We start from the raw sequence: 11560 nt of genomic DNA, 5'->3' as shown, positions 1-11560 counted from the left end.
TATTCTAGATCACAATATCCCAGTCCACTTCCTGCTCTTCACACATTCTTCCCTTGTAGCAGAGCAGTCACACAGGTCGATAGACACTGGCACATCACTAGAACTTCTCTCAGTTGTTAGTGACTATACAGCCGTCATCATATCATATGAAAGTGTTTCCCAGGGCAGGGCCACTCAGGCTTGCAGGCTTCTATTTCTACCTTGTCAGCTACACTGCAGGAGGTAATACTAGTCTAGCAAGTGGCCACCTCCTGCCCTCCTCCACCCCCGCCCACCCCATTACACAGGATCAGAACCGGGGAGCTCCCTTTGCTAAGTCACTTCAGTCGTGTCCAACTCTGTGCGACCCCACAGACAGCAGCCCACTAAGCTCCTCTGTCCCTCAGATTCTCCAGGCAAGAACACTGGAGTGGGTTGCCATTTCCTTCTCCAATGCATGAAAGTGAAAAGTGAAAGGGAAGTCGCTCAGTCGTGTCCGACTGTTGGCGACCCCATGGACTGCAGCCTACCAGGCTCCTCTGTTCATGGGATTTTCCAGGCAAGAGTACTGGAGTGGGGGGCCATTGCCTTCTCCGATCTGGCAATATGACTGCCTTCACTGTTCAACCCAATTTTGCACATCACACCCCATCAGGCCTTCAGGAATTCTGTCTGACATAAACGTTAAGAACACACTTACTGCAGTGTGCTCAGTGGTCCTGCGGATCTGTCTCTTGCTTCTGTTCCTGTGGAACAGACCCTGGGATGCCCCCTGCACAAAACTCAGACCACCCTCCAACATTTTTTCCAGTTGCAACCCTGGAATCAGCCACTCAGCTATACTCAGCTCCCATGACCAGCCAACACCACTCTCTGAGCTTAGCTTCTTATTGCAGAACAACCATGAGCTCCCAGATTCGTCAGAATTATTCCGCCCAGGTGGAGGCCGCAGTAAACTGCCTGGTCAGCACGCATCTGTTGGTCCCCTACCATTGCCTCTCTCTGGGCTTCTATTTCGACCACAAACGTGGCTCTCAGGACGTGGGCCACTGTTTCTGCAAATTGGCCGAGAAGAGGCGCAAGGGTGCAGGAGCACCTCTGGGAAACACGAAGCCAGTGCAGAGGCCGCGCCCTCTTTCAGGACGTGCAGATGTGTCTCAAGAGAAGTCGGGAAAATCCAGGAAGCTCTGGAAGCCACCCTTTCATGGAGAAGAACTGGAACCAGCCCTTTGGGGCCTGGATGGCTTGGGTTCTGCCCGCATAGACCCCCACCTCTGTAACTCACAGAGAGCCACGTCCTAGAAGACGGGAGACCGCCTGACCAACAATGTCTGCAGGCTGGCTGGCCCCAGGCTGGGTTGGGAGAATCTTTCTTTGAAAGGCTCACCCTTAAGCATGGCTCGGAGCCTCTGGAGCTGAGCCACCTTTCAGGAGCTCCCCTAATGTCCAAACTTCTGCCTGAAGCCCCTCTCTGCAGCCACTAGGCAGCTTTCTAACCACCCTGGAGCCCTCTCCCAAGCCTTGGACTGAATGGAGGCAATAAAGCTTTTTGCAGAAAAAAAAACAAAACAAAAACACACTTACAGTTTCTTCTTGCTGAGGTCCTTGTAGGTGTAGCCCTGGTCCTGCCACCACTGGAGGAAAAAAAGAAAGAAAGAAAAAGTTGAGGTGATGGGGAGTGGGGAGAAAGAACACCCACATCCTTCCTTACTCTGCCTGAAAACAGACAGTCCTTTAGCCCCACTCATGTCACACTGAGTGTGAGCACACGCTCGTGAAGGTGTATAAGCCAGCCCTTCGTGCTTTAACTTGCCCACTTTAGATAACCAATGGCTTAACTGCCTGTTCCAATTTTCTAGCTAACTAGTACTCAGAGGAGGCTCTCTGTTCATTGTTGGATATTATGGAATATAATGTTTGGATATTATGGATGATATAATGGATGTATATGAATATAATATACGTGTGTCCCTTGGTCTGAAGAAATGATGTTCAGCTGTCCACCTTGGCTCAGTATTTCTTGTTCTGGTTTCTTTGATAGGTTCCTGACCGTTTGCATCTCCACTGGGTAAGAAAAGCTCAATCTCGAGTTGGTGTCTATTACTGTCTTTTCAGTGCCTTTCAATACCCTTTTCAATGCCTGCCCTCACCTCCCCACCCCACCCCCCCTCACCCAGGCTGCCAGCATCAGTCTCAGCTGTCAGCTGCGTTCAGAGCCTTCCCACCAAAGATATCTGCCACGAAGCCATTTGCAGTCTGTCTCTTGTCAACTGAAAGGAAACACACAATTTGAGAGGCATGAGTTAAGCTTTCAGTTCAGTCACTCAGTCATGTCTGACTTTTTGCGACACCATGGACTGCAGCACGCTAGGCTTCCTTGTCCATCACCGACTCCCGGAATTTGCTCAAACTCATGTCCATCGAGTCAGTGATGCCATCCAACCATCTCATCCTCTGTCGTCCCCTTCTCCTCCTGCCTTCAGTCTTGCCCAGCATCAGGGTCTTTTCCAGTGAGTCACTTCTTCACATCAGGTGGCCAAAGTCAAGCTTTATTAAGGGTCTTTCTGAGGACGATAGTCTGGGGTTGGCCTCTCAGTAGCTCTGAGAAGCTGCTCCCAAGAAGTTGGGGCAGGTTGTGGGGGTCGCTTATATATGATTTTTTAAAACCTGGGGGGAGGTGGCCTACAAAACACAGGCAGTCAAGCATACAACTTGGTAAGAGATGGCAGCTGGTCACAAAGAGCCAAGAGAATGACTATGGTGTTTTCCACGTGTGGGAAACTACTAGAAGCTGGGTTCATTAAAATTCTTTCCGAGATACATGTGACTCTCCAAGGGGCCTGTTTGTCCAAAGCACAGAGCATCCTGCCCTTCATTTCCTCTGGCTGAAGCACAGAGCTCTTCATCCCATTATCACGTTAATCTCTTCTCTCTGAAGCACAGAGTGCACTGCGGGTCACTGACTTAATCTCTGTAGACTTGGATGGGGAGCAGAACACTCTCTCTTCTTTTACTTGCGCTCTCTTGTTGGCAGACAGAACAGTTCTCACTGACATTGTGTGCCTCAGATGATAAGGGAGGACGGCGTCCAGATTCAGCCCATCCCTGCATTGCTGAAGCACCCACTACCAGCTTAGTGGGCACAGGTGGCCGCCTTAAGTGAGCACAAGGGGAGATTTTTCTCATCAGCTCCAGTTCCCTTCCAGATCTGGGCGCCAACATGCTCTTCTTTAATGTACCCCTCAAATTTCTTTAGTGATTGCCACAGAGCTATGCAGCATATGGACATCCCTTTAACAGGCCAGGTTTCCATTGCCCTTCTGCCTGACCATATGGCCAGGCCACTGGCCACTGCCCATGAGTCAGTGAAAACCCAAACACTGGGGTTGTGTTCGGTTCTTACCACTGTTGGGAAGACAGCCTGCCATTCATCCCACTGAGCTGAATTCTCCAGACTCGTGGCCTTCCAAACCAGATGTTGTCCAATTACCCTGAAACTGCCATCCGTAAACCGCTGGCTCTTTCTCAGTAGCTACTCACAGGGCTCTGTCCACATGGCAGTTGCTTCCAGCAGCTCCTTAGGTGGCTCCAAGGTCCATCCTAGAGAGTCTCCCTGATTGTATCTCCTCTCTGCATTCCCCAGGCACCATGATCTTGTCTTAATCATTTACATACTATTACAGAACTCTTCTGGGCACTGCCAGCCCCATTTGGGCATTTCTCCAGCATTACCCTAGACACTGTGGGTGTTTCAGATGTCCAGATCATTTTCTGTCCTTCACTCATTGGAGTGGTTTCAGTTAATAATGTCCAGTGGCAGACTTCCCTGGGGGTCCTGAGGTTAAGACTCTGTACTCCCAAAGCTCCCAACCCTTTACTGTAATTTCATCAACTCTTATGTTTCTATCCTTACATTTTTATGTTTTCTCAATATAATTGTAGGCTGAGCCTACGCTTCCCCGTTTGGGTTGGTACTATCGTGTCTGGGGTTTCTGTATCAAGAGGTCCTTGAAAATGTCTCTTTTTTATCCACTGACCATTTTACCTACTTTTGTGTGAAAGGCTTTGGATTCCCTGTGAGGGATTGAGTTAAGGAACCCTGGCCTCCTCATCAATCTGTATCTTGATTACTTGGATGAACTGCTGCCCCAGGCAATTGCTAGTTAGGTTTTTCACTGTAATCTGTGCCTTCTGGATTTTCAAATTTCATTATAAACAGAGCATTTACTATTTCTTGTTTGGGGCCCTTTAAAATTGGGGGACCTGAAGGGGGTCTCTTTGGTAGTGCTGTATTAAAGCTTTGCTTTAATCCCATTAATGCCTCTTTCATTCTTCCCATTTCTTTATAACCCTCTAAAGTCTCCCATCCCAAAGAAAGGCAATGCCAAAGAATGTTCAGACTATGGCACAATTGCACTCATCTCACACGCTAGTAAAGTAATGCTCAAAATTCTCCAAGCCAGGCTTCAGCAATACGTGAACCGTGAACTCCCTCATGTTCAAGCTGGTTTTAGAAAAGGCAGAGGAACCAGAGATCAAATTGCCAACATCCGCTGGATCATGGAAAAAGCAAGAGAGTTCCAGAAAAACATCTATTTCTGCTTTATTGACTATGCCAAAGCCTTTGACTGTTGTGGATCACAATAAACTGTGGAAAATTCTGAAAGAGATGGGAATACCAGACCACCTGACCTGCCTGTTGAGAAACCTGTATGCAGGTCAGGAAGCAACAGTTAGAACTGGACATGGAACAACAGACTGGTTCCAATTAGGAAAAGGAGTACGTCAAGGCTGTCTATTGCCACCCTGCTTATTTAACTTATATGCAGAGTACATCATGAGAAACACTGGGGTGGAGGAACCACAAGCTGGTATTAAGATTGCCAGGAGAAATATCAATCACCTCAGATATGCAGATGACACCACCCTTATGGCAGAAAGTGAAGAGGAACTAAAAAGCCTCTTGATGAAAGTGAAAGAGGAGGGTGAAAAAGTTGGCTTAAAGTTCAACATTCAGAAAACGAAGATCATGGCATCCAGTCCCATCACTTCATGGCAAATAGGTGGGGAAACAGTGGAAACAGTGTCAGACTTTGTTTTTTTGGGCTCCAAAATCACTGCAGATGGTGACTGCAGCCATGAAATTAAAAGACGCATACTCCTTGGAAGGAAAGTTATGACCAACCTAGACAGCATATTCAAAAGCAGAGACATTACTTTGCCAACAAAGGTCCGTCTAGTCATGGCTATGGTTTTTCCAGTAGTCATGTATGGATATGAGAGTTGGACCATAAAGAAAGCTGAGTGCTGAAGAACTGATGCTTTTGAACTGTGGGGTTGGAGAAGACTCTTGAGGGTCCCTTGGACTGCAAGGAGATCCAACCAGTCCATCCTAAAGAAGATCAGTCCTGGGTGTTCATTGGAGGGACTGATATTGAAGCTGAAACTCCAGTACTTTGGCCATCTGATGCGAAGAGCTGACTCATTGGAAAAGACCCTGATGCTGGGAAAGATTGAGGGCAGGAGGAGAAGGGGACGACAGAGGATGAGATGGTTGGATGGCATCACCCACTCAGTGGACATGGGTTTGGGTGGACTCCGGGAGTTGATGATAGACAGGGAGGCCTGGTGTGCCGCAGTTCGTGTGATTGAAAAGAGTCGGACACGACTGAGTGACTGAACTGAACTGAAAGTCTCCTCTGCTGCTGGAATGAGTCTCATGACACTCTGTTTCTGTTTCATTCCTATCAAAAGTTGCTTAATTCATTTTATTTCTTAATAACTGTTTAAAAGTTTCCACCTTGTGGGGAAGATTCTCCTGACTGTCCCCTTCATTCTCTTGTTAATTAAGCTGTTCTCAATAACATCTGTATGACCCATGAGGGGAAGTTGAGGCAGTAAATTTGATAAGGCTTCCTGGACTGTCGTTGTTCTGCAACTATGAGGTTACAGTGGGGTGCCCATGTGAAGGGTCTCCTTAACCACAGCAGTGTTTACTATTGAAACAGGAGGGAAGCAGGCAGGGCACAAGTTTTAAAAGAATGACATAGGCATAAGACATGACAAAAACTGGTTAAGAACCAAATAGGTCCAAGATGGCAGATGAGTCGACCTCCCCATCCTTTCCCCAAATAGCTGGAATACTCCTCCCACTCATTAGCCTATCAAATTACCCACACCTCTCTGAAGTGATAACCTCATCCCCGGGGCCAGTCTAGTCTTCCCAGATGGCCCACACTTTGTCTGTGGACTGTGTTTCTCTCTAAATAAATCCACTTCTTATCTATCACTTTGTCTATCACTGAATTCTTTCTGCAATGAGACATCAACTTCAACTTGGTGCTCTATGACAACCTAGAGGCATGAGAGGGAGGGAGGGGACGTATATATATCCATGCCTGATTTCATGCTGATGTATGGCAGAAACCAACACAACATTGTAAAGCAAATATCCTCCAATTAAAAATAAATTTTTTATACCTATGGCTGATCCATGTTGATGTTTGGCAGAAACCAACACAATTCTGTAAAGCAATTACCCTTTAATTAAAAAAATAAATAAATTTTTTAAAAAGATAAAGAATAAATAAAAAATAATTTTTTGTGTCTATGGCTGATCCATGTTGATGTTTGGCAGAAACCAACACAATTCTGTAAAGCAATTATTCTTCAATTAAAAAATAAATAAATTTTTTTTAATGTTAAAAAAATAAAAATAATTAAAATATTTTTTAAAAAGAAACTGAACTTCATTAAGTCTTGAAATCAGGTGTGTGATTTTAAAAGACCATAGGCTCAAGTCTTAATCTGATTATATGGTTTCACTATGAGCTGGGTAGAAAGCATATTCTTTGGCTCAGAAGGTAAGGAATCCACCCGCAATGCAGGAGACCCAGGAGATGCTTGTTGAATCCGTGGATCAGGAAGATCCTCTGGAGGAGGAAATGGCAACCTACTCCAGTATCCTTGCCTTGGAGAATCCCATGGACAGAGGAGCCTGGGAGGCTACAGTCCACAGGGTTGCCAGGAGTCAGACACGACTGAGAAACTAACACAATACCAGCTGGGTAAAGGGCATATTCAGTGAATAATGTCCTGATCATTACAAAGCCAGCTCAAGGAGGCTTGCATATCAGCTGCCTCATGTGTCCTGCTTTGGTATTCACAGGGGGAGACAGATAGCTTACCTTTTCAGGACAAACAGACCCCACAGTGGTTTTCATCCAGTCCACCAGGCTGGCTGTTCCCTTGAGGATAACCTCCTGTTTGTCTGGATCACACATCACTCTGTGGGTTTGCTCTAGCGCCCTGTAGGTCCTGAATCAACCCAAACGTGCTCCTCCCCTCCGCAGCATTCAGAGCCAAAGACACAGACCCCAAAGGAGTTACTCCCACCATCATTTCAACAACAATTCTTTAGGAAGCTAATGATACTGATCATCAATGGTTCAACTCTTGCACACTGATGAAATAAAATTCCTATTTTATGGCAAGACAAGAAATATTTAAACATAGAATTTTCCTTGCCCACTTGGGCCTTCTCTCTCCCCCTTTCAGTGTGTGGTGTGCATCTGTATTAAACCAGACAGCCTTAGGAGATAAACTTCTTTACAACTCCCTAGGAGGTAATCTTCCTTCTTAATCTCGTAAGGGACTGCGATGACTCGTGCGTGACCCACTACAGACTTTGTACATTTAGATCTAGACTGTGTAAATTGTCAGTGATATGTAGTCATTTCATGTACAAACCTCTCTCAAAAATTTATGTAACTGTGCTTTGACCTCTAACAGGCAGAACAGTTCTTGGAGCTTTCTGAGAAGATGCTCCCAGGTTATAAACTTCAGTTTGGCCTGAATAAAAATTTCCATTTCTTTTTAGATAAGATGATTAATTTTTTTTTTAATCAACAGCCCTACACCCCCAGGTTTCAACAGTTTTTTGTTTTTTCCGTCTCCCCTTCCCGCCCTGCCCCCTACCCCCACCGACTACCTTCTTAGAGACCAGAGGTCTTTGAGGTCCTTTCTGTTGTCACTACTGAGTTTTTGCCTCAGAGGACAAAGTTAGTGGCCAAAACTCAGATTGACCGAAATCTGAGCTTGGTCTGGCATCAGGGTCTGACTCAGCGCTTTCAGTATCATTTAGGAATTCAGAGTAACTGCAGCACAGCTGCTACTCCATACTGCTGCTGACCATGTGGCCACGTAGGAGTCAAAAGTTCTTCATCCCTTGCCTTTTCATCGTTTCACTTTCCAAACCACACATGTCCATGAGTCAAGGCGATTCTAGCAGATTGTACTTCTCTGACACCAACTGAAGGTCTGGTCACCGGGTTCAACATGTGTGTGTACAGACGTGGTCCCCACAAGCAGTTCTTCCACTGCAGCTGTGTATCCTACAAGTTAGCTTGATTCTGACACTATCTGCCTGGAGATGGTGGCAGACCCCACAGGTTAAAGGCTCAGTTCTACAAGAGGCTCTCCAGCCTGCCCCCAACACACTTCAGAGGCAAGTCGTAAGTCTAGGTTGTCCCTTGTCCTTCTGACCGAGTTGATACAGATTGGAAGCTCCAGTGACTCCCTCCTTGGGCTCAATTACTTTGCTAGAGCAGATTACAGAACTCAGAAGAGCATTTACTCACTAATTCAGTTCAGTTCAGTTCAACCCATTAGTTGTGTCCGGCTCTTTGTGACCCCATGGACTGCAGCATACCAGGCTTCCCTGTCCATCACCAACTCCCGGAGCTTGCTCAAACTCATGTCCATTGAGTCGGTGGTGCCATCCAACCATCTTATCCTCTGTCATCCCTTTCTCTTCCTGCCTTCAATCTTTCCCAGCATCAGGGGCTTTTCAAATGTCAGTTCTTTGCATCAGGTGGCCAAAGTATTGGAGCTTCAGCTTCAGCATCAGTCCTTCCAATGAATATTCAGGACTGATTTCCTTTGGGAGGGACTGACTGGATCTCCTTGCAGTTTAAGGGACTCTCAAGAGTCTTCTCCAACACCACAGTTCAAAAGCATCAATTCTTCGGCTCTCAGCTTTCTTCCCAGTCCAACTCTCACATGCATACATGACTACTGGAAAAACCATAGCTTTGACTACATGGACCTTCATTGGTAAAGTAATGTCTCTGCTTTTTAATATAGTGTCTAGATTTGTCATAGCTTTTCTTCCAAGGAGCAAGCGCCTTTCTCTAGTTGCAGTACGTGGGCTTAGTTGCCCCAGGTGATGTGGGATCTTAGTTACCAGATTAGAAATCAAACTGTAGTCCCTGTATTGGAAGGTGAATTCTTAACCAGTGGACCACCAGGGAAAGATCTATATTTCTTATTATAAATCAATATCACAACACCCCATTAGGAAAACTGATAGAGGATTAAATCATGTAAATCATGGAAGAAGAGATGTAATTGACTAGTACTATGAAAAGATAATGATAGTTAACTGTTGATATTAATCAGAGAAAGGCAAATCTAATTTCAACTTCAAGTTTACAGTTTATTTTGTCAGTTTTAGTTTGGCAAAGATTAAATGGAACAATGAAGCCTAGTGTGGTCAAGGTTTAGAAAAGTTGGGCAACTTTATACCCTGTTGTTAGGGTTCTGTGTGTGTGTGCTCGACTCTTTGCAAAATCTTGGACTGTGGCCTGCCGGGCCCCTCTGTCGACGGCATTTTCCGGGCAAGAATACTGGAGTGGGTTGCCATTTCCTTCTCCAGGGATCTTCCCAACCCAGAGCTTGAACCCGTGTCTCCTGCATCAGCAGGCAGATACTTTACCACTGAGCCACCTGGCAAGGCCTGGGATTGTAATCGGATACACCTTAACAGGAAACCAATTATTTAAATTGTGCCCGTGTTCCGGGCCACCGTTTAGGCAGATCTTTATTTACATATTCTTTTTATTGAGACATAGTCACCAGATATTGCTGAGTGGAAGACAGCAAGATCCTTTATCTCAAACTGCACCCTGGAGGCAGGTGATTGCAGAAAGCGTACAGTTCTACCTCTACAGTATACGGACTGACAGAAAGTTTTAGGAAGATGGTCACGGTAGTTTTCTGGATGGTGGGATTTGGGGTTACCTTTCCTCACTTATCAAGTCTGAGAGACCAGCTCGCTCCCACCCATCTTCACACACCTCTGTGGCCATAGCCCCAGGTCCTTGGCTCCCCTACCAGGCCCCTGGCTGAACTGGATGCCCGGGGCACAGCCACGTGGAAAGGACACCTTGGGAGTTGGGAATGCCAAGGAAATTTTGGCCTACCTAGAGAAGAAAGGAAAAGTAAGGCATTTAAATACTGAGAAACAACCCTCTTTGAATCTGGAAGAGGCTTTCTGAATGAGGCTGCCCTGACAAGACCACATATAGTTGCTTATGTGAATTTTCAGTATCGGTTTTTGGAGCATTTGTCTATACCTCCCACTCCTCTCCCCTGTTTGTTTTTTTTTTTTTTTTCCTTCAGAAAGTTTTACACATGCAGCTCAGTCAAACCACAAAGTCCCCTTTCAGATGGTGTTTCCCGCTGGTGACTCAGACCAGCGAGGAGAAAGCGGGTGCCTGTAACCGGAGCTTGTGCATCTGGGGGCGGGGAGAGTTTCTCCAGCTTTTCATCCTGTTTTCTTGGAAACAGGCTTTATGTAAAGCATGTCTGGATGGAAATTCTTACAAAGATTGAAGATGTGAATTTACTTTTGAAAATCACTTTTAGGTTTTGCTTTCCCCTGGGCCCAATATTCACTCTCAGGGGGAGACAAAAGAGGAAAAAGCATGTGCGTCTCGGGATTTCTCTGGAGAGGGTGGCAACTGATATTCTGCAGCTCTTCCTTCTGGGCTGGGGCTGGAAATCCCAAAGCGATAGGGGAAGGCTGATCCTGGGGATCTGGTGGGCCAAGTGGCCCCCTTCTAAAGGGGTGGCCTCAAGCCAGAGCCAGAGTGTCAGCGAGTCCTCTGGTTCTGCCTTTTTTTTTTTTAAGGCAGAAATTGGGTTTTCATGTCCCAGTATGTAAACATATTTATGAGCTAAATGAAACAGAGCAGGAGAAACCCTAGAGATCATCATGTTGAATCCATGAGTTTGGATTTAGAAGCCTGAGGTTCAGAGAAAGAAAGGACTTTCCAGGATGATACTAGAATCTAGACCTACTGTCTCCTGGTGGGATTTTATTAACTGGCATTAAACTGACGGCTCTTTCAAATAACCAAACATATTTAGTTCTGTGAGTTCTTCTCTTCCCCTCTTCTTTTCTCTCTTCCTCCTTCCTTTCTTCCTAGTTCTTTCAAGTACTTATTCATTCGTCCATGTATTTTTTCTTTCCATTGCTTTCTAGACAATTTAAAGTTTGAATTCTTCTATTCAGGAAGTGTGTGTGTGTGCTTAGTCACTCAATTGTGTCTGTCTCTTTGCGACCCCATAGAAAAGAGGGAAAAAAGGCTCCTCTGTCCGTGGAATTCCCCAGGCAAATATACTAGAGTGGGTAGCCTATCCCTTCTCCAGGGGATCTTTCCCACCCAGGAATTGAACTGGGGTCTCCTGCTTTGCAGGTGGATTCTTTACCAGCTGAGCTACCAGGGAAGCCCTATTC

General features: G+C 45.8%; 1 protein-coding gene across 1 annotated transcript; it reads left to right on the top strand.

Annotated features, from left to right (window-relative positions):
- Positions 1–882: 882 nt before the first annotated feature.
- LOC120880816 (ferritin light chain-like) lies at positions 883–1281 on the top strand. Its single transcript, XM_040264223.1, has one exon. It carries the CDS (start codon positions 883–885, stop codon positions 1279–1281), a length of 399 nt encoding a protein of 132 aa, XP_040120157.1.
- The last annotated feature ends 10279 nt before the right edge of the window (positions 1282–11560 follow it).

This window comes from Oryx dammah, unplaced genomic scaffold (genome assembly GCF_014754425.2).
Source record: "Oryx dammah isolate SB20612 unplaced genomic scaffold, SCBI_Odam_1.1 HiC_scaffold_22, whole genome shotgun sequence".
NCBI classification, from domain to species: domain Eukaryota; kingdom Metazoa; phylum Chordata; class Mammalia; order Artiodactyla; family Bovidae; genus Oryx; species Oryx dammah.
Note: the sequence above shows the minus strand (reverse complement) of the source record. Positions and strands in the feature narration are given on the sequence as shown.